The sequence below is a fragment of the Perissodus microlepis genome, chromosome 17 (assembly GCF_051167445.1).
Source record: "Perissodus microlepis isolate ML-2025 ecotype Zambia chromosome 17, ASM5116744v1, whole genome shotgun sequence".
NCBI lineage: Eukaryota > Metazoa > Chordata > Actinopteri > Cichliformes > Cichlidae > Perissodus > Perissodus microlepis.
The window spans coordinates 250,291-274,068 of NC_140477.1; the positions used below are offsets into that span (position 1 = coordinate 250,291).

A 23,778-nucleotide genomic window follows, 5' to 3' on the forward strand; every position below is an offset into this window, starting at 1 on the left:
AAAACTCTAATACTTAGTTGGACTGCCTTTAGCTTTGATTACGGCATGCATCTGCTGTGGCATTGTTTCCAAGCTTCTGCAATGTCACAACATTTATTTCCATCCAGTGTTGCATTAATTTGTCGCCAAGAACTTGCACTGATGATGGTAGAGTCTGACCGCTGTGCAAAGCCTTCTCCAGCACATCCCAAAGAGTCTTAATGGGGTTAAGGTCTGGACTCTGGTGGCCAGCCCATGTGTGTGAAAAGGATGTCTCATGCTCCCAGAACCTCGCTTTCACAGTTTGAGCCAGATGAATCCTGGCATTGTCACCTTGGAAATATGCCCGTGCCATCAGAGAAGAAGAAACCCATTGATGGGATAACCTGGTCATTCAGTATAGTCAGGGAGTCAGCGGACCTCCTTCTTGGAGCGCATGTTGTTGCTGAACCTAGACCTGACCAACTGCAGCAACCCCAGACCACAGGCTTGTAGGCACCAGGCATCACTTCATCGGCCTCTCCTCTTACCCCGATGCGCCCATCCCTCTAGAACAGGGTAAGTCTGGACTCATCAGACCACATGACCTTCTTCCATTGCTCCAGAGTCCAGTCTTTATGCTTGCTAGCAAACTGAAGCCTTTTTCCCAGTTTGCCTCTCTGATTACTGGTTTTATTATGGCTGCACAGCTGTTCAGTCCCAATTCCTTGAGCTTCCCATTGTGCTGGTGGAAATGCTCTTACATTCACTATTAAACATAGCCCTGAGTTCTACTGTTGTTTTTCTTCGATTTGATTTCACCAAACGTTTAATTGACTGCCGATCACAATCACCACACTTCTTCCTCGAAGACGATGGATCCCCACTATCCTTCCACTTTTTAATAATGCGTCGGACAGTTCTTAACCCAATTTGTGTAGTTTCTGCAGTCTCCTTGGATGTTTCCTCTGCTTGATGCATACCAATGATTTGACCCTTCTCAAACACACTAACATCTTTTCCACAACCACGATATGCATCTTTCGACATGGTTGTTTATGAAATGTGAAGCAACTCATTGCACCAGTTGGGGTTGAATAACTTGTTGCCAGCTGAAAGATAATCGCCCATGCAGTAACTGTCCAACAGGAGGCTCGAACCTATTTGCTTAGTTAAATCCAAGCCACACTTTTATAATAAGTGTGGCTTGTGGCTCGGCTGCAGGGGTCAGCCCGCCAGAGGGACCCGCTCAGCCCAATCCGGACATCAGTGCCCCGAACCCACTGCTCCACCCCCTCAGCAGCCAAGCCACACCCCATCACGAAACGCCAGCTTCTTTAAAGCACAGTAAAAACAGTGCAGCGAGAATGAGGCTAACACTGAGAGTCACACACTGATTAAAAAATGTACCTTTGGATGATGCGCTGTCTTTACTTTCAGTCTCAGCCTTGTCCTTCTCTTCGCCATTGGCCTCGTCCACTTCCTCGTTCACCGTGGTCAGCTCCGGCTCGCTCTTATATAGCCGGTAATCTGGAGCTTGCTTTGAGTGCAATAGGAAGGAAATCTCAGGATAAGAATACATTCATACACACGTTGTTCAGTCAGGCACACATAACACTGATATGAATTAGATGTATTTGAACTTGTTGAGGAACAGATGCACATGAATTTATTCTTTAGGATGGGGTCTGGAAATAAAAGGGGAGAGATGGCTGAGAACACTGAATCCTGTGAAATGAGGAGCTCGGGTGCATTGGCTCGGTGTACTGAAGTGTGCCAGTCACAGCAAACTGAGGATGTTGGGGGCTGATGTGGTCGGGAGAGGGTGGGGCATGAACACGTTCAGCGATTCTTACACTGTGTGCTCCATTCCTGGTGCCGGTTTTGCGGTCTTCAGGACGATAAGTGTGGGAGGGCATGGGGCCACCACGGTGCGAGTGGTGGGGGGGCACTTGAGGGGGGCGGTCTGATGAGTCGTAGTACTGGGGGAGAGGCGGGCGGGGGGGTACGCTGTTGCCCTCCTTGGGAGGACTGAGTGGCTGAGTGACTGCCTGTAGACAGTTAACACAACGGGGCTCAAAGAAAGGACAGCACTCCTGTCATGCTGTACAAATGCTGCTCGTCACCAAGAACACTCAGCCTGACCGGACCAGGTTCTGCAAACTGGGATGGAGACACCTCGGCTTGTGCTGGAAATACTCAAACATCACTCTGACTCCAAATGTGTTCTTCTCTTCTCAGACTTGCTGTTATGGGTGCATTCACAACGACAACAACACGAACTACACTATATGTTATTAATGGAACATATCAGCGTTAGCGGTAAACACGCATCCTAACGACATGTAAAGAGCTACGGTAAGAGTCAAATATCTGGTTACGTGAGACGGGACAGGACTTTATTTTTAGTTTTCACTCTGTCTGCTACTCGCCATCGAGCACATACTCTACAGGACCGCGGTCCCTCGTTCATCGTGGGAGTTGCGTTCTAAAAATAACCTGCGATAAGTGAAATCCGTGAAGTAGCCAACTTTATTTTTTACAATTATTATAGATGTGTTAAGGCTGTAAAACCCGTCCCTACACAGTTTATAAACTTTTCTCGCACAGGCAGGAACATTTTCACACTTTTCTCTGTTGTTTAAACTTCGTAGAAAGTCCAGTATTACAGAATGAAACCAAACACACCTGCAGGTAGGGCTGCTCAATTAATCGAATTTTAATCTAAATTACGATCTGAGCTTTCAACAATCATTAAAAATGACTGAGCCGATTGTTAGCACCTCCCTTGTGCTGTACTCTCGTGCTGCTCCGTGTGGCAAATCGAGCGCACCTCTCTGCGTTTCGAACACGTGTCACAACAATTAAGAGGACCCGAGGGAAGCTCGGAAAGCTAAGCAGAAGTTATTTGGAGAGGAGAGGATAATGGCTGCTGAAGAAAGAATGCCGTTGGTTGAAGAGAGCTAAAACGACTTCAGTGGTGTGGAAATATTGTGGGTTCGTGGAGTCAGACGTGGATCAAGTAGACATAGTGTGTAAACTTTGCTACGGTGTCGTAGCTGCACCACAGAGCAACACTGCAAATTTATTCAATCATCTGAAGACCGCTCACAAAGTGACATACGATCAAACAATGAAGGAGCGGCAACTTTAGTTGACATACCTCAATGTCAGTTTGATGCAACTGTGCATTGTGTGGCTACACAGCTTGCCTTGATATTTGGTTATTTACATAAATATTATGCAGTATTTTGAAGTTCACTAAACATAGATGTTTACATTTTTCATTTATTTTTTATCAGTATTTGCACTATTTTATATTATTTTTTTGACAATCTTTAAAGCCATTATTCAACACATTGTTATTGTTAAATAAATATCGTCAAATAATCGAGATCTGAATTTCAGTGAAAAAAATTGTGATTATCATTTTTGCCATAATCGAGCAGCCCTACCTGCAGGTGACGACGTTTCGTCGACATTGTTGTGTTCGTCAGAGAAAACTTACAAACATACAGTGCAGCACTTCGGAGTCACACTGCTACCGATCGAAGATTTATGTAAATTGGACAAGCTGAACACATTCTGTACTGTACAGGGGACACGGCACAAGATTGATTGACAATTGTCTACAGCCAATCAGGACGCAGAACACAATGTGCTGAAAAAAAAAAAAGCATGCAAAATTGCACACAAAAAAATCCACGAAACAGCAACGCTGCAAAAGGTGAACCGTGTTATAGCGAGGCACCGCTGTAACTGAAGAAGCTAATCTCACCAGCATCATGGAAAGTATCTGTGGAAACGGACAAACCTGAAACGCCATGAAAACAGCTGAGAGAGCGGATTTCTACACTGAACTCAAACATCGACCTGTCTAGTACGAAACCTTTGAGCTACACAATCTCTATTCAGCTGTGAAACGACAGACAGCAAAGCCATCACACACACTCCTGCTGAACAATTTGACCACGTGCTTCATGCTAACCCTTCAGCTGGAGCTCAAACAAAGCCATCTTGGTTGGGCTAGAAAGACGCCAGAAATCTCTGAACTGAAGTCAAAACAAACGTAACTAAAACAGAATCATGTGACAGGGGTGTAATGTGCACACTGCCGTACCTCATTCTTCTGCTGGATGCAGAGTGGCTTTGAACCAAGAAAACCTATTAAACAGACAGAAATTAGAGAAAAGAGACAGAAGTGAACAAGTTTGCGATCACTGAAGATACGTGAATGCATCAGGTCCCGCTGCAAAATGAAGTTCTACATCTTCCTCACAAGATGATTCATCTTTCAGGTATCCAACACTTTGTAACGCACAGAAAACACAACATAGATTTACTGACAAGCCAAAGCAGAATATTAACAGAGTAGATTTAACCAGAAGGCTAAAGACGCGACATCACAGAATCACAAAAATAGTCTATAACAAGGACCCTATGCAGAAAACGCACACACAGGGCCACCGTGCCCATTTCACGCTTTGTGTGTGTGAAATGGACACGGATGCAGAAGTTGAGTAACGTCAGACGGAGATATTTCACTTCACGCCGACACGAGAACAATGACGGCAAAGACAATATTAACATGTTTACGTGTATATTAAAAACAGCAGCTAGGCTGTCAGCATCACCGGGTCTCACAGTGTGTCAGTGTACTGTTGGCAGAGCCGTGTAATGACACGTTGTCATGGAAACAAAACTAGAAACTACAACAGGGCACCAAATGTAACCGACGGTGACTATAACGGCTCTTTCTAAAAGATAAGAGTGACAACCAAGCGAAGGCCGTGACCTGACGACTGAAACGCTGCAACGAGCAAAGCTGCAAAAACAAATCAAACATTTTGACACACAGAAGCAAAAAGTGGTGAAGCAGCTGCTTTTTCTTTAAACCTCCGGCAGGATCAAGATTTGGTTTTGTTCAAAGAGACTGACCGTGGCGTGTTTACAAGAACTGTTTAGAACCTTGAAACTGTATCCAAGACATCAGACACACGTAAGACGGCACACGCATGCAAGCGAGAACGTAAGAATGTGATGGTGGAGGTGCTGAGGGAGGGCCTCACTGCTATTTGTGCTCCGCTGGGGTTTGTTCTTGGACAGCGCCTCCATCACATCCTGGATCCTCCACAGCTCTTTCTGGATCTGAATGTGCCGCTGACTTGGAGGCTCTGTCTGAAGACACACAGAGACACACATCCAAATATTCTGTTCAAAGTTAACCACCGTGTAAGATAAGAGTGTGTGTGTGTGTGTGTGTGTGTGTGTGTGCTACCTGTGGGCTGCCCAGGGCCTCCAGCTGTTCCAGTAGGTTGGATTTGGCCAGAGTAACATCTGCTTCCAGTAGGTCGTACTCCCTCCAGGAGCACTCTAGCTCCTGAAACAGGACACCAACAGCAGTCTGTTTGAGTTTATCTGTGCGGGTTTTCTTTCCCGTGTCTCCTCTTTTAGGTTCGGGAACCTTTGCCCTCTTTCTCGTCTGTCAGGTTTGCGTGGCATTTCTGTGAGTTCCCCCGGTACATCAGTCCTATTAAACCAACAGACACAAGGACCAGAGACCCCGAAATCTGCAGCCGAGCAAAGACTGAACTTGTGCTTGTTCGTGAAAAGACTTCCTGCACAATCACGTGGATTCCCATCTACTATCATAAGACTGGCTGCAGAGGATATGCAGGGTATGGTTTAGAGGATGGATCTCTTAGAGCCCCGATCCAGTGGGTGACCACTCACAGTGTAGCTACAGTAGATCCAGCCTTTAGGAGCTTATTTGTTATATTTAGAACATGCACCATTAAAAAAACACAAAATAAAAGATTTAAAATGCAGATATATAACTGTCACCTGATTCTGTTTCCTTCACTGTTGTTCACATCAAAGCTGTCACAAACATAAACACAGTGGAAGCCACACCGCTATGGAAACAAAGGCTTCGGCTGCTCTAAATGCTGGTGTTCTTGGAGTGGAAAGGAGGCTTTCCCAGTACTGTGACTGGTCAAAGAACAAAACATTTTCTTACTCTGTAATCATTAGGCAACGCGTCTGTAACAGCAGTGCAGAAGTATTATTGTTGTAAAGAAATGTGTATTTGGGTTTGTATGTTCTGGTGTTTATCAAGGAAATTAAATGAAGAGTAATTTTAAATCATGCTTTTATTTGTTTTGTTTCCAATGTCTCTGTAAAGCACTTTGAATCACCTTGTTGTTGAATTGTGCTATACAAATAAACTTGCCTTTGCCTTTAAAAGCTAATCAATAACCTTACCAGCATGTATCACAGTAACGCCAGGAAGGAGCTGGATTTTAGCCAAAACAGTAAAAGCTGATTTTTACTCTCCATAAGGAGTCTAGGTGTCCACTGTGAGACACGCAATAAATATTCAGTAGCACGTCCTATTCCATAAAACTGCTTTTCCATGCATAAATGTCCCTACGTGTCGGGCGGTGATGTGTGAGAGCATGCATGCTCACAGTGCCGACTCGGGACAGCTCCCTGCAGGTGCTGAGCAGCCCGTTTTGCAGCACATCTCTCTGTTGGACCAGGCTCTGTGTGGCTGCTGCATTGGAGTCACTCTGTTCACTCAGCTCCTGACTGGCAGACAGCAGCGCTGTCTCCAGAGTGTGCTGCCACACAACACACAAAACTTATTACTGCATATCCGCAAAGAGAGCAACACACATGCACAGAGTGCACAGCTGTACCTTCTCTCTGTGTAGCTGCTGCAGTTTCTCCTCCTGCATCCTCACTGCTTTGTCCTGCTCACACAGTCTGCTCAGCTTGGTCTAACACAGCCACACAAACATGCCCATCAGTAAACGTGTCTTTGAAACGTGTCAATCATTTCACTGAGAGCTGTGGCCGTCTTACATCTACGTCAGCCTCCTCTGGGCGCTGGACGAAGGCGCTGTCTTTGTAGTCATCTGAACTCGTCTGAAGAAGAGAAACAGTCAGAGATGGACACTAAGGGGCAACACAACACATCTGGTACAACGGAGAGCTCCAGGTCAGTTTTTCAAAAAATATTAAGAAATGTCACAGAATGCATTCAGGGATTACTTCTCGACTTGTTATACACTAACAGTCAAAAGTTGGGACTCGCCTTCTCATTTGTTGTCGTTATTTTTCCTACTTTCTACATTATAGATACAAACTGACATCAGATATATGAAGTAAGATATATGGAATCATGTAGCAAAGGAAAAACTGAGGAATCATTTTAAATATGTTTTATATGTTTGATTTCTGTAAGTAGCTGCTCTTTGCTTTGTTGACAGCGCTGCAAACCCTCGGTCTTCTCTCAGTGAGCTTCATGATGTCGTCACCGGAAATGGCTTCACCCCGCAGGTGAGCCTGTCACGGTTCGTTTGTGGAATTTGTTGCCTTCTTAATGGGGTTGGGACCATCAGGTGTGTTGTGCAGAAGTCAGGTTGCTACACAGACTGTTAGAATTCATATTATGGCAAGAACCAGTCAGCTAAGTAAAGAGAAACAACAGGCCATCATTACTTTAAGAACTGAAGATCAGTCAGTTGGAAAACCGCTAAAACTTTGAATGTGTCCAAGTGCAGTCGCAAAAACCATCAAGACTACGATGAAACCGTCTCACATGAGGACGCCCCAGGAAAGGAAGACCAAGAGTCCCTCATTCATCCGAGTCACCAGCCTCAGAAATCACAAGTTAACAGCAGCTCAGATTAGAGATAAGTCTAAATCTGAGATCTTTGGTTCCAACTGACGTGTCTTTGTGGGATGCAGAAAAGGTGAACGGATGGCGTACACAGTCACCTGACCTAAACCCAGTGGAGATGGTTTGGGATGGAGCGCAGAGTGAAGGCAAAGGACCAACAAGTGCTCAGCATCTCTGGGAACTCCTTCAACACTGTTGGAAACCATTTCAGGAGACGACCTCATGAAGCTCACGGAGACGCCAAGAGTGAGCGAAGCAGGAATCAAAGGGTGGATATCAGGAAGAATCTAAGATATACAACATGTTATTTCACACGTCTTTGTTTCCGACATAATTCCACATGCGTCCATTCGTAGTTTGATGCCTTCAGTGAGAATCTGCAATATAAATATTCATGAAATGAGAAGGCATGTCCAGACTTTTGCCTGTGTTTTAATTTAATCCCACATGATATAAATTATTGTGTCAGGATTTGTTTTTCCTGAATACAGTGGGCAAAAATTCTTCATATTACACTTGTTGTTTATTACAAGAGCATGAAATGATGCAGTGATGATGGGATATTGTTGATATTTACTAATCCTGCTTGAAGCTGCTTACCCAGATGTTACCACGGCTGCTGTGGATCATATTAGAAAGTACAAACACGCATCGACGGCGTAGCTTCAGCAAACTATTATATGCTGATAAACAAACTCTTACATTTTGCCTCCTACACTTTAGTCTGATTTGCAGCAATGAGGTTGTGCTCTACCAAGAAACAAGTGAACCTTTTTTTAAGGCAACTTTTTGTTGGAATCAGTCCCAAACAACTGTCCCAGAAAATGACCGGTGTTCACTATACAAAGCATACAAACGATGGATGTACCCTCTGGGCGTTAAAGCACACGCACCAGAGCCACAGACTTGTTTTCTGTCCTTCAGAGAAAGACTCCTGTGGCAGACGTCTATGGACTGCTTGTAACATGTCCTCACTAAACACATCCCCATGAGATTTACTATCAAATCTTATTCAACACAACACAGCGTTCATTCAGTAACTTACTGTGTGATTTAAGATTCACCATAATCACCATGAACACAAGAGTAGACACCAGCGAAGGATTTTAGTGCTCCAGTAGAACTAGTCCATGTACCATTTACCTAAATGTGTCCTCCACTGCTGCGGACTTCAAGGAAGGAGTGTGAGCCACACTGTGACAGTAACTGAAAGGCTGATGATCATTTGATCCAGCTTCACATTTAACTGGATACTTTATGTAATGGATTAGAAAAAATGCCTAACAAATAAATGTCTTAGACGTGTGTTAGGTAACAACGGGAAACAGCCCACGAGTCTCTCTCCTGCTTCACACTGAAAATCAAAAATTCTCTTAAAGTTAAGAAGTCTCTTAGAAGTTTAAAAAACAACAAAAACCTCACCTAATATCACCTGTAAAGCTCACTGACTAACATTTTCTACCTGTTTGTTTAGTTTGTGCATAAACAGAAATGTAAAATTACCAATCTGTGGTCTCAGGGAAAGCGTAAGTGTGTTGAAAACATTCCTGCTCTAATGATCTCTGCTGCTGTCACTGCAGATCCACAGTGCAGTGGTTTATAAATTCACGTAGCAAGCAAATGGCTGCTGGTTCCTTTGGGGGTGCATCAAAAAGGGCATGTGCCAAATCAAGCATGTTGTGGTCTCGTGACAAGGAAAATTTGAAGGTACCATTAACTGTGTGCAGAGTAAAAGCGTGATTCCCAGATCACGAGAGATTCTACTTTTACTAATGAGTGACTAAAGAGTGGAACCAAGTCCACAGAGATAACCCCACGCCATAATCCCCCCTCCACCAAACTTGGCACAGTGCAGTCAGACAAGTTCAGTTCTGACAACAACCAAACCCAGACTCGTTCATTGGCTTGCCAAATGGAGAAGCATGATTCATCACTCCAGAGAGCACATCTCCACTAGGGCTGCCACAAACGATTATTTTGATAGTCGACTAGTCACCGATTATTTTTGCGATTAGTCGACTAATCAGATCATCATCCATTGGACATAAAATGTACAGCTTATTGCACCAGCAGCATCTGCTCTTATATAACTATCATTAGCTTACAGCTTTAAGTGTTTAAGGTATGTGCTAACTAAAAATAAAGACAAGATGATAGTTTATTAAAGTTTAATGAAATCTGCAGATTGTTTCTGTGAAATTTAATAAACTCCTTGCTATCTAAAATATAACGGGACAACGGAGTATATTCTCTAGCATCTCACACTTCTGATAATCAGCTGTCTGCTTGACGTTTATTCAGCTGTGTAAAAACTATAACTTTAATCTCAGCCAAACCGATTTACTCAGGAACAAATAAAATACTAAAAAAAAAGCCAAACGATAACATTTTTAAGTTATCTAAGTGACTTATATATCATGTTTAACCTGAGTAGCGAAAGACAGCGGTGGGTTTGAAAACGATTTGCCGGGAGTCCGGTGTTCTCACCGGACTCTAGTGACCCTTGCCCCCGGCTAGCTATCGAGCTAGTGGGTAACAGACGTCTCCGAAAACGTCGGAGCGCTTTTGAAAATATGTGGTGTCTTGATAAACTGAGCAGATATTTGAGGTTTACACAGCTACATTCTCGCCTGAAAATATGTTAAACGTTTATTTTGTGACCCAGAAAGAATAATAAGAGTAATATTAAAACTAACTAGCTGCCGCCGTTGTTGGAAACTGAGCAGGGCTGCGCTATGGATTCTGGGACACAGCTTCTTCTTCTTCGGGGTTTAACGGCAGCTGGCATCCTTGTACATGCAGTGCTGCCATCTTCTGTTTCAGTCCGTTATTACACTCTTAAATCCTACTACTTAGTCCTGCGTCTTTTGTGATCTTACAAAGCTTCAAACGACGCGTCGACTATTAAATCAGTCGTCGACGATTCTGATAGTCGACGTAATCGTGACTAGTCGACTAATCGTGGCAGCCCTAATCTCCACTGCTCTAGAGTACAGCAGCAGTGTGCTTGAATGCAGCTGCTTGGTCACATGAACCCACAGGAAGTTCTCTGCGCTCTGCTCTCTAGCTAAGCTGAAGTTTGGAGGTCTGTGGAGGTTGACTTAGCAGAAAGCTGGCAGCCTCTGTGCACTATGTCTCGACGCACACTCAATCATCCAGGCCCCATCCTATCACAGTACTAAACTGGACTTCACTGAGCTCCTGAAAGCAACCACTCTGCATGCCTTGGTGGTTGACCTCATAAGCCTGTGTAAAACGATTATACATGAATTCAGCGGTTTGGATGGGTTAGTGAAGACTTTTGGCAATATAGAGCAGTTCCAGCTTATAACTCAACCTAAAACATCGACTGTCCTTTTCAGTCAACCGAGATTGACCAACTGTGTCCTTCTGCTTCTACCCATGTACAGATTCTTTGGTATTCTTGTAAAGAAATCTGACACGGTTTCCTGAAATGTCATGTCAGTTTTTTAGTTTTCAAAAAAACAAACCTGTAATACAAACACATTAAACCAGTCAAGCATTCCCAAAGTAAACCTCAACAATAAACACTGCTGTGTGACGGGAGACGCCATCGCTCTGACACTCATTGCAACCAGAAATCATGCTCAGTTCCAGGTGCATAAAGAAAGGAAAGCAGTGAAATGAGATGTGCAGGAAACAAAAAGAACGTCACATACACTTCAAACATTGCAATAGGTGACACATAGGAAGGATCACTGTGGAACAACTGACAGATGAACCAACTGACTGCATCCAAAACATGATAACTAGGTTAACAGTGGAGGGGATGATGTGGATAGACAACTACTGGAAACATCTGGCTTGAGTCTGCTCCCCCTCATTCAAAAATATAGAGTTCTGCAAGAAATAACTTGGACGTAAACTTTGGATAAGAAAACCAAACGACCAAGATTTATCAGCAGCAATAGTTTCATAAATGCGTATTCCTCTAAATGTTTGATATTTCATGTTGAGAGGGGATTTTTCACTTTAAAAATGAATAAATAAATGACTTGTTGAACGAAATCGTGCAACTTTGGTGCTCCAGCATGTAAAGATAAACTGAAGGTTGACTGTGTGACACGTCCCTAACAGAGATGCCTGCACAGTGACTCAAGCCAGAACCTGCCTAAGACCTTACTTGCTGGTAGAGTTGTGGCCTTGGTGCAGAGTTCTCAATCATAGTGTGAATCATGAAGATTAGAGGCTCATTCTCCTTCGTCTAGCGGAGCGCCGTGGAGAAAGAAGATACAGTGATGTAATAACACAGCTATAACTGTTGCTGGAGGACGAAATACTGTTTAATAACTGCTTTGTAAACAAAAACTGGAAGACAAAAAGTAGGATAAACACACCTGTGACAGTTTAGTGTTCTCTCACTCCACCTCTGAGCAATCTTATTCTAAAGCCTTTCTGATCAATCCTAACTCTCACCTCAAATCTATAATAACCTGCAAAGAAATGTCAGGTCATGTATACAACCAAAAAGCAATATTTATGATATTTCTCCAAGGAGGTGCTTTTGGATTTTTGGATGTAATTAAAAAAACAACAAGTCTTCATTGATTCAGTGGTTTCTAGGCATGACCAAGGACCAAATGATATTTGTCCCAGGTGAGGTACTGCAGTTCTCCCATAGGATTGACCTAATCACAGATTTAATGCACATACACTATGTTGCCAAAAGTATCTGCTTGCTTGCATTCACAGGCATATGAACTTGAGTGACTTCCCATTCTGAATCCATAGGGTTAAATATGATGCCAGCCCTCCCTTTGCAGCTATACCAGCTTCCGTTCTCCTGGGAAGGTTTTCCACGAGGTTTAGGAACGTGTTTATGGGAATGTTTTGGCCATTCTTTGAGATGTGCATTTGTGAGGACAGACACTGATGTTGGACTTGGCCTCGCAGTCTCTGCTCTTTTTCATCTCAAAAGAGTTCTATCAGGTTGAGATCAGGACTCTTCAGTTAATCTCTTCCATAACAAGCTCGCTCACTAATGTCTCTATGGACCATACTTTGTGCACTGCTGTGCAGTTATATTGGAACTGGAATCCTCAAACTGATCCCACAAAGCTGGGAGCATGAAACTGTCCAAAATGTTTTGGTGTGGTGAAGCATTAAGAGTTGCTTTCAATGGAAAAAGGAGCTGAACTCCTCAAAAAAAAAAAAGAAAAAGAAAATATATACCCCATCTTACAAACTTTACGATTGGTAAATGCAGTCAGGCAAGTATCGCTCTCCTCCATCGGACTGCCAGACGGAAAAGTGTGATTCAGCACTCAACTGATGCTTTACATTGCACTCGGTGATATAAGGCTTGGATGCAGATACTCGGCTATGGAAACCAATTCCATGAAGGTTTTAGACACTGTTCTTCAGCTAATCTGAAGGTCAGAGGTCTGTAGTGACTGATTCTGCAGAACATTGGTCATTTCTGCACCCTCTGACCCTACTCTTTGATTTTATGTAGCCTCTACTTTGTGGCTGAGTTTCTGCGATTTCTAATCCTTTTCACTTTGTTCCAATAGCCCTAACAGTTGACTGAGAACTATTTAGCAGCAAGGAAATTTCACAACTGTACTGGGTGCACTGGTGGCACGATATGGTACCATGATGGAATTCACTGAGCTCCTTAGACCAACCCATTCTCAAGTAGTCTGCATGCCTGTGAGCTTAATCTTTACACCTTTGGCCACGAAAGTGACTTTGATGATTTGGAGGGGTAAATGGTAAATAGCGCTTTACTAGTCCCTAAGGACCCCAAAGCGCTTCACACTACAGCCATCCACACATTCACACACATTCACACACTGGTGATGGCAGCTACATTGTAGCCACAGCCACCCTGGGGCGCACTGACAGAGGCGAGGCTGCCGGACACTGGCGCCACCGGGCCCTCTGACCACCACCAGTAGGCAACGGCTGAAGTGTCTTGCCCAAGGACACAACGAACGAGACTGTCCAAGCCGGGGCTCGAACCGGCAACCTTCCGATTACAAGACGAACTGCCAACTCTTGAGCCACGATTGGTGTGTCAATACTTTTGGCAATATAGTGTAGGGTTTTAAAATTCCCGTACAATGAATATCAACTTGCAAAGACAATGAACATCAGTTTGCTTCGAATTTCAGCAGCATGAAAGTAAGGACGTGTTATACACCAGCAGTCCCCAACATTTTTTTTTGCACCACGGACTGGTTTATGTTCGACAATCCAGTCTGTAAGTCTGACGTCATCAGCTGTGCCTGGGCCCAAACTACGATGCAGCAGAAGTCAAACATACACTGCGGCATCACTGAGAGTTAAAAACTGTAAATTCTTTCATCTTTAATGAAATGATCAGTGGCAATAAAAACTGAGAGAGGCCGACAGTGATCACTGACTGTTTTTAGGGGCTTGTTCAAATTAAATGGAACAAGATACAAAGTATTAAAACATGTTAAAAACACAGCAGCCTTAATAAACACAGAGGGCCGGGAGGCAGGATTCATCAGGTCATCACTTAACGACCAGATATTTTCACGGACCGGCCTTTAAGGTGTTGTGTATAAGTACAGTAAAATAAAACTAGTACCGGTACCAAAAAAAGAAGATTTATTCATAACACACGTGAAAAGACCCAGGGAAACAGAGTTAACGATAAAAACCGCTAGAAACCCTGAAAACCATAAATTTCACACCAAGCCTCAACTCTCGTGGCCCGGCACCAAACGACTCACGGACCGGTACCGGTCCATGGCCCGGGGGTTGGGGACCGCTGTTATACACAGTGTATCAGAGTCTTTAGAGGCCACGATGCAAAGCACCTGCCCATAAAGCTTTCTAGGGTCCATTCACTTCTGTATTAGATGTTATACCCTTTACATTTCTATCTAAAGGTAGAATTTCATGTAGTTTCATGTTAAATAGTCATGTAGACAATTCAGACTGATGTGGTTTCCTTCTCTTTCTTTTCTTTTTTCTTTATGCTTGTATAAAATGTGGTGTGAGGCAAAGATAAAGGCAGAGAATAGCTAAGAAAACTGAAAATAACTCCCTTCCACAAAGACTATGTTTTCACAGAAGGATGACCTTTTCAGCACTGAGCAGTCCTGTTCAACAATAGAGGGAAGGCTAGTCCTACCTAACAGGCTGAAAATAAACAGCACATTTAGATGCCTGATCCTGGTATGACATGTGCAAACTGCCAACAGATTATGTTTTCCCAGAAGGATGAGCATGCTGAAGAAGAAGAATGTGCTCAGAGATGTCAACGTCCTGGCAATCTTAAATAGCCCAGTGTGTGCAGGTCATAAAAACAACCTGGTGATAAATATCACTACAGGTTCAGACTTTTTTTAAAGATCCAACTGAAATCTGGAATCAAAGTAATTAAAGATAATCCAACATAACTGCATCACAGTAACAACGTGCTTTTTAAAAGGAATAAGTTAACAGTAGTGTAGTGTTTATAGCGCATTAGTACTGGGTGGTGGTCCCCATCTTTAAGAAGGGGGACCGGAGGGTGTGTTCCAACTACAGGGGGATCACACTCCTCAGCCTCCCTGGGAAAGTCTATGCCAGGGTGCTGGAAAGGAGAGTTCGTCCGCTAGTCGAACCTCAGATACAGGAGGAACAATGCGGTTTTCGTCCTGGTCGCAGAACACTGGACCAGCTCTTTATCCTCTCGAGGATACTTGAGGGTGCATGGGAGTTTGCCCAACCAGTCTACATGTGTTTTGTGGACTTGGAGAAGGCATTCGACCGTGTCCCCTCGGGGTGTCCTGTGGGAGGTGTTTCGGGAGTATGGGGTGTCTGGCCCATTGCTACGGGCCATTCGATCCCTATACAACCGTTGCAAGAGCTTGGTTCACATTGCCGGCAATAAGTCGGACTCGTTCCCGGTGGGTGATGGGCTCCGCCAGGGCTGCCCTTTGTCTCCGGTTCTGTTCATAATTTTTATGGACAGGATTTCTAGGCGCAGCCAAGTGGCGGAGGGCTTTCGCTTTGGTGGCCTCAGAATCTCATCTCTGATTTTTGTGGATGATGTGGTTCTGTTGACTTCATCGGGTGATGGCCTCCAGCTCGCACTGGAATGGTTCGCAGCCGAGTGTGAAGCAGCGGGAATGAGGATCAGCACCTCCAAATCTGAGGCCATGGTTCTCAGCCGGAAAAGGGTGGAGTGCCCACTCCGGGTCGGGGATGAGTTCCTGCCCCAAGTGGAGGAGTTCAAGTATCTCGGGGTCTTGTTCGCGAGTGATGGGAGAAGGGAGCCGGAGATCGACAGACGGATTGGGGCTGCAGCTGCAGTAATGCAGACGCTGCACCGGTCCGTCGTGGTGAAGAGGGAGCTGAGTGTAAAAGCGAAGCTCTCAATTTACCGGTCGATCTACGTCCCTACCCTCACCTATGGCCACGAGCTGTGGGCAGTGACCAAAAGAACGAGATCGCGGATACAAGCGGCAGAAATGAGCTTCCTCCGAAGGGTGGATGGCCTCGCCCTTAGAGATAGGGTGAGAAGTTCAGCCATCCGGGAGGGGCTCAGAGTAGAACCGCTGCTGCTCCACATCGAAAGGAGCCAGCTGAGGTGGTTCGGGCATCTGACAAGGATGCCCCCTGGGTGCCTCCTGGGTGAGGTGTTCCAGGCATGTCCCACCGGGAGGAGGCCCCGGGGCAGACCCAGGACACGCTGGAGAGATTATATCTCTCGGCTGGCCTGGGAACGCCTTGGTGTTCCCCCGGATAAGCTGGAGGAGGTGGCTGGGGAGAGGGAGGTCTGGGCCTCTTTGCTTAGGCTGCTGCCCCCGCGACCCGGCCCCGGATAAGCGGAAGAAAATGGATGGATGGATGGATGTAGTGTTTATAGTGTAGTGTTTATAGTGTAGTGTTTAGAATCAGAATCAGAATCAGAAAGGGTTTTATTGCCAAATGTTGAGCAGGTTTACAACATTAGGAAATTGCTGCGGTGCTTAGTGCAAACATACTGTCATAAATAACGCTTAAATAGACATGAGAAAAATAAAATAAAATAAGAATAAGAATTAAAAGTGCTAAGTAGATAGATATATACATGAGTGTAGTGTTTATAGTGTAGTGTTTATAGTGTTTATAGGTTCACAAACTGCGGATTCAAACAAGTAGCTGCATTATAATATAGACTTCATACTCATATATGATTCGCAACCAGTTTCAAGTCTTTGCAAGTTGAGCTTCAAACTTCATACTTAACGTCACTGAACCCAACAGCTATCTACAAATTAGCCCACTGAACAAAGCATTGGGCAAAAGTGCTACAAATGCTGCAGGAAGTTTGTAATGCAATTTCAGCTTCAGAATGAAAGATTCTGAATAAACACGCAAAGAAATAAAGGATAAAATAGATCATTGTAAATGTGTGTACATTTACAGAAGATTTTCTAGAAACAAGCAAATGTTCTCTTCCAGTAAGTGAAAACTGGATCTTCCCATGACTCACAAAATGTTTTATTTGATTTAAGACAAGAGGAGCAGAGTGCTCACCTGACTTTCCAGGTATATAAGGTTCCTCTGGAGATGATGGAAGAGAACATCAGTCTTCAGTAGCCAAGAAGGAAGGAGAGAAGAAATAGGAAAAGTTTGGTAGACACATTAGTACTGAGGCAAAAGCAGGAAAGGAAAAGACAAAGTTACAGAGGAAGAGTTCACAAAAACAGAAGAGAGAGAGAATGACAGCAAAGAATTTGAATCTTAACCTCAGTTTATGTACAATCGTCCCTAAATATCGTTATGGCTTCGCTGCAATGATCAGAGTAAGAATTTAATAATAGTTGGTAATGAGTAATCAGTAAAAATATCGCTCAACATAATCTGTATGAATCTGCATGATAGAGCAGGCACGCAGGACTTCAGTGCAGACGGTCGTGACTCAGAATTCGGCACAAACATCACCGAGGCCTATATCACACGCATTTTTGTAAAAACTTGGAGTTGCAGTTTGTCAGGAGCATTCTGGACTTTTTGTTTCACATGGTTGTGACATTTTTTCTACCGGAGGCATGTGCTAGGAGCATAAACGACTGTGGCGAGATGGCAGCTGGGTGCCCCTTCATACCAATGCAGAGCTTTTCTTCACCACGACTGACTTGTTGGAATCAGCAGTCCAACTCCATCCTTTTCAAACTTCAAACAAGATCCAGCGCCACATTAAATCAGGCTATGGCTTTGCTTTGGTAGGCACACTCTCTAAATTTAAAACAGGTCTTGACCTCATCTGCCCAGTAACAAGGTGACTGATGTAAAAATGTAGAAGTCACATTTTTATTGAGCTTTCCTGTAGGGGCGTTTTCACTTATTTATTCTGGTCCCAATCAGCTGATGAATTTGTAAACACAAGGAAAAATTCACGCGAACTCCAAGCAAGCCAAAATGTGACACTACAAACCAAGTGGGAATGTTCAGCCCAGTCATTGGCCAGATGTGTCTGGGGCGGCAGCAACAAAAGTAAACACAGGAAGAAGGTGCTGCGTTCTGGACTGTTGGAGAACACAAAGCATTTACGTTCATTTGCCGTGATCTATAGTTCCTTCCTGCACTGAGAATACGAAGCATATTTGGCTACGGACGTTTTTCGCTCAAACTTGTAATTTGGATCACTTGGTGTTTCGTTCACATTCGCACCATAAATGCACCAGTCTGGAGTTCATCTGGGACCGTACGGAGAGCGTCTTCCAAAGCGTCTTGGTGTGGTTGTTCTGGTCCACAACCCAGCGCCATTTCTGTGTTCACACTTGCACAAACCAATTGCAGCAGGGAAAACGAAGCAGAGCTCGATTTAAACCGAATAAACACAAACTCGCTCAGCAAACTGTCCACATTAGTCATTAAATTAATATTATAATCTGATATCTATTTTTGTCATGTTGCTGGGTCCGCTCTCCAAATGTTTGTGGCTTTCTAGTGTTTGTTTCGCTCATTCCTGATGTGTTTAATGTTTCACGTGTTCTTCCTTAAACTTCTGTTATCGCTCTCGCAGACTGAGTTTAGCATTTTCATTGTTTTCTGGTTTCTTAGTCAGATCCTGCTTGTGTTGTGTTCACGTCTGTGTCAGTTCTAGCTTCGTTTTCCCTTTCTGTCCGTGTTCTTCACTTCCCATCTCATTTCGCTTGTCCTTCGGCTTGCGTTAAGTTCTGTCCTGCTGTCACGTCAGCACTCCAGTGTCCCACAGCCCTAGTGTGTGTTTTAGCTTGTGTGGATACCCACACTTGATGAATTAATGACTCGTCTTTAGTTTATCACAGTCTGCATTCTGGGGCCTCACTCGCCTCCCTCACACTTGAGCTCACGCACCGCAGTAGGTTCAGGCCTACAAACTAAATTCACGGCATGACGGTGGAATATCTGTCACGCCATCTCCACACGCAGCGTGGAATAACTTCTTGATCTTCAATACATAAAAGAAGACAGATACAACATACATACTGATGGGCTCAAAGGACTCGTCATGCACGTGTCGTGTGACCATCACAGCTAAATACTAAATACTTAAAACAAAGTATTCCTCTGTATTTGAATTATGAAGGGATTATGTTCCTGAATGTTTAAATGTGAATTCTTTATGTTCAGAATAACAAAGAAAATGAAATGATTTTACTGATTTTAAAGTTTAGACTTTGTGTTAAACCATGTAAGTCAGATATACGAGTTGTGGGTGGACATCGGATGATTACATGTCAACAACTTTATTAGAAGACCAAAATGTGAAGATGTGACGTCCGGTGAAGGAAGGTGGAGGAGCCTGCTGTCAATTCTACTAAAATAATCCCAGAAATTACAAGTGCCACGATCCACGGGGCAGCTACAGGTGGCACTGATAGGATTTGGCTATTCAGGTTTCTTTTCTTTTGTCTGGAGGGAAGACGCCTGGATGACTCGGAGGCAGTTAGGACTGGACAAACCCATCCACCATTAATGCCACAACAATACTCCACAGTGACACTGTTTCTTTGTGTTTAAATAAAAAAGAGGTAAGCATAGAGTGAGGGTTAGGGAGGTGAGTCAATACAGCCGGCTGACTGCCGTCTAATTCCATGAACATGAAGACCAAGTTTGAGGGACCTCGTGAAACAGTTTTGAATTATTTGACAGTCAGTATTTTATGAGTCGGCTAGTTTGTGTCTACGTGCAGCACCAGCACAGTTTATCCACGCAGCTCGCTAATCTTAGTCAAAATATGGTCACTTTTTGCAACACAAAAGTCAACGTAGCCGTGGTTACAGGATAACACCGAGCCATCAAGATGCCAAATGATGGAGGTGACATCTTTTACATACAGTCCATGATTTAAACCAAAACACGAGATTTTTCCAAGCCGAGCAGACACGACGTCTAAACCAGACAATGAATAGCGGTCCTCTTGCAGATACATACAAATGCACACAGTGTGTGTTTTGACTGCTTGGCTGGGAAAGCACAAATACGTGCATGCACAAACACATACACTCAGAGCTGACCTTTGCGTTGTGCCCTTCCATACCAACGGCCATTAGCTGAGCTACTGTGTGTTCCCGCAGGCTGTTGAGCTCCGCCTGCTGCCGGCGAAGCTTGATCAGCAGCAGTGTCAGCTCCTCCGGCTGCACAGAGCAACACACAGAGGAGAACCACTGCAATGCATTTCTGGCTCATTTGCTAGAACAAATTAAAGGCAACACATAATTCCAGCATCACAAGATAAAGTATTTATCAACACGAGATGAGTCCTTGTTGTGAAGGTAGAATGACACTGAGTGAAACGCCACGACATGTCTGTTGATCAAGTGTGAGCTCGGAGCTTCACTGTCGCCACACATGGTGCCTACGACACAACTTCAGAGCAAAGACCAACACACGCACACACACACTCACACACACACGCACGCACGCGCACGCACGCACACACACGCACGCGCGCACGCACACACACACACACACACACGTTCTGCTGGACATTAAAAAATGAGGTTCCTGAAAATGTGGCTCTCGTTGACCTAATGACTTTACCAGAGGCTTACTCGCCACTGAGCTCTTCATTTGGTTGCTATTTATGGTGTGATGTACAAAGACTCGATGTGACTGGCACCCATTAAAATAAAACAACACACCACTGTGTAGAAACCACTGCAAAATGTTTAACCATCAACATTTTATAGTTGATCAAACCAAAACACAGATGTCACTCTTCTTTAACGGTGGAGGCGGAGCACACGGTGAATGTCATGGTGTTGCTTACCGTCTTGCCCTGCAGAGACTGTGGAGTGATAGTCTGAGATGGGATGCCAACTGCAATGGATCGTCGATCAGCTGTGTATCCGTACTAGAAGAGGACAGAGTTCATCACATTCACTTAAGGCAGTGCTCCTATTCTCTGTCACATACAGCTACTGAGATATTTGCTCAGCTGTATGAAACCCCTGTAAACTGTAGATGACATGTTGACAAACATCAGACGTGAGCTTTTCAGTTTTTCCAAAGGTTTTGGTCGCTCCTCTTTTTCCTCATCTTTTCTCTTGTATATTTCTGAAATCAAAACATCTTTATATTCCTCCATATCAGAAGAAGCCAGCTGAAGTGGTTCAGGCATCTGACAAGGATGACTCCTGAGGGCCTCCTACGTGAGGTTTTCCAGGCATATCCCACTGGGAGGAAGCTCTGGGGCACACCCATGACATGCTACAAAAATTACATCTCTTGGCTGGCTTGGGAATGTCTTGTTATTTCCCCAGAAGAGCTGGAGCTTCTCACCCTCTTTATCAAGCACATTTCGTGACAAACACACATGCATTTTCTCCCACTTTCCTGATTTTTTTCCTCCTGCCTTTTAGCTTTCACAGCCCTGTTTATTAGGGGTGCAACGATACACAAAATTCACGGTTCTGTTCGATACTTTGGTGTCACGGTTCGATATTTTTTCGATACAAAAAATGTTCATGCTTTTTTAATTTGTCATTTATTAAAATTATAAATATATATTTTAACTCAAAAGTACAGTTTTTAAATTGCTAACGGCTGTCTAAATGACTCGGGTAAAGTTTGTAGCATGCGTGCTTGTTGTTTTTGTCTGCTTCCACTTGTCTTTGCACGAGGATGATGTCGGAGTAAATGTGCAGTCATATTCGTTGTTCCCACTAGTGCTGTCAGCGTTAATCTGAAATGACGTTAACGCCACAACACGGCAAATCTCCGTTAACGAGCTACCGCGGATCGCCCCGTGCGTGGGGCTGGACGGCGTCAACACGTTAACAAGCTAACTGCGCTAACGCACTAGTTCCCACCAATGTAATTGAGCATTGCTGGCACATCCTACATACTGTTTTACTTTTGTCCATGACGCGCTTACCTTCAGGGTCATACGTCACATGAAAACCAAAATAGTTCCAAACGCCAGATCTGAATGAGGGTGGGGGAGGTTCAATTTGCCATGTTGCAACGAGCTTAGCTTCTGTCTTGCTAGCTTGCGCTGTGCTCAGTGGATCTGCGCTCGACAGTGCAGCCTAGGCGGAGTAGTCGAGCGCAGATCCACTGAGCGCTCAACACAGACAGCATCGTCAGAAGAAAAGTTGATAAAATAAATTAAAAATGTTGTATTGTTCGATACAAATGCGTACAGAACCGAAAGCACTGTATGGAACGGTTCAATATCGATACGAGTATCGTTGCACCCCTACTGTTTATGTATCTCTCTGTCCGAGTCATACCGGTCATATGGTTTGTTAATGCTCCTGTAGTGCTGCTTATACCTACCATCTCCTCAGGAACACCCTAAAGCCAGTCCACGTTAATGCCAAGAATGGACCGAGCAAAACAGCTTCACTCTTCATGTACTTATTACTGTTTAAACCAAGTAGCCTCTGCTACAGTTTAGCAGCCACACCCCAGAGCATTGGATTTTGGTATACTTTTGTTTTGTATTGAACGTCCTGCATGATGAAAGTTTAATATTTAAATGGAATTCCTGTGCCATGACCGTTACCTTCGCAAGGTGTGTCCTGTGCCGGCGGTCAAGAGTCACGTCCCCCCTCAATATGGGCGAAGAAACCTCAGAGTGGGAGCTGCTATGATTTTGAGCAACCTGCTGACGAGAAGGGGAGAATGTGCTGTACAGAGCCAGAGAGCCATGAGATGGGGAAGTGGGAATGGAGTGCGCCACGGCATGTTGGGAGATGTTGCCCATGGTCTTAATGCTGGGCAGTGTGCCGTAATGACCCACACCTGGAAGCACAAACAACAACACAGGAGAACGTGTCACTGTTGGCTTACCAGAACATTTAACGCTTATACAACTGGAGCAGCTTATCCAGGGCAGACAGGATGCAGGGAGTCTACAGAGCTCCTCTTGGAAAAGCAAACGTGTTTGGCACAACAAATCATTCAGGCCACGATTAAAACTGCCCGACAGGACGCAAGGCATCACATCATCCAAGAGGTTTCTCTTTAAAGTTTTCTATGGCCACTCATGTTTCTTAGCTAAAAAAATGCTGATCTGATTAAATGACATACGTTTTGTTAAAAAAAAAAAAAAGAAATACTGTTTTAGACAACATGGACTTGTCAATAAGGCGTCTCACAACCCCACAGCCACATCCTCTCTGACAGACGGTTACTGTCTGTCATGGTCTGCTGCAGCCCATCTGTGTCATGTGTTCTTTCTAACAAGTCTTATGGGAACAACAAGGAAAAGGATGAAGAAAAAGAAACATAGGGTACTAATACAGAAAAGGCATAGGTACCATTTATACAACTTCAGAAAAGAAATCGATGTTATTTGTAAAAGTGTACCTGCTGGCTGAGCCAGACTTTGCCTGGAGAAGGCCTGCCTCTGCTGCCACTCATAGAGCTGCCACATTGTGTCATCCCTCATTGATTTTCTCTTCTCTGTTGTGCTAACAGCAGACGTGGAGGCTGGATGGAGGGCCCGGTCATATACCGAGCCTGCCACACTGCAAATGCTTTCAGGCCTCATCATGCTGTTGCGGGGCAGCGTGCGGTACCCCTGAGGGTAGCGGGGTACAATCTGGGTACGGTGGCTGGGCATGTTTCTCGGTAAAGTCTGGTACGACGTAACACTGGAAAATAAGAAAAAATGCATATAGCTCTTTTAGTTTGTCCCTACTGCAGGGAAGGCTGGAGTGCTGGCC

The 23,778-nt window shown here is 44.3% G+C and overlaps 1 protein-coding gene across 8 annotated transcripts in view; it reads right to left on the reverse strand.

Moving 5' to 3' along the window:
- Positions 1 to 23,778, reverse strand: part of LOC146368932 (pleckstrin homology domain-containing family A member 5-like) — a 156,816-nt gene that overhangs the window by 18,925 nt on the left and 114,113 nt on the right. For 6 of the 8 annotated variants that reach the window (XM_084909252.1, XM_084909250.1, XM_084909248.1 and 3 more), the window contains 14 exons: positions 23,420 to 23,706; positions 22,614 to 22,852; positions 20,874 to 20,957; positions 20,119 to 20,238; positions 17,150 to 17,203; positions 11,790 to 11,870; positions 6,826 to 6,888; positions 6,660 to 6,740; positions 6,429 to 6,581; positions 5,237 to 5,338; positions 5,028 to 5,136; positions 4,079 to 4,122; positions 1,815 to 2,009; positions 1,369 to 1,498 (listed from right to left, as the gene is read on the reverse strand). In XM_084909252.1, coding sequence (XP_084765378.1) covers positions 1,369 to 1,498; positions 1,815 to 2,009; positions 4,079 to 4,122; positions 5,028 to 5,136; positions 5,237 to 5,338; positions 6,429 to 6,581; positions 6,660 to 6,740; positions 6,826 to 6,888; positions 11,790 to 11,870; positions 17,150 to 17,203; positions 20,119 to 20,238; positions 20,874 to 20,957; positions 22,614 to 22,852; positions 23,420 to 23,706 — 1,742 coding nt within the window. The remainder of the gene's footprint in view (positions 1 to 1,368; positions 1,499 to 1,814; positions 2,010 to 4,078; positions 4,123 to 5,027; positions 5,137 to 5,236; positions 5,339 to 6,428; positions 6,582 to 6,659; positions 6,741 to 6,825; positions 6,889 to 11,789; positions 11,871 to 17,149; positions 17,204 to 20,118; positions 20,239 to 20,873; positions 20,958 to 22,613; positions 22,853 to 23,419; positions 23,707 to 23,778) is intronic. The other 2 variants (XM_084909253.1, XM_084909254.1) reach the window with 2 other exon arrangements.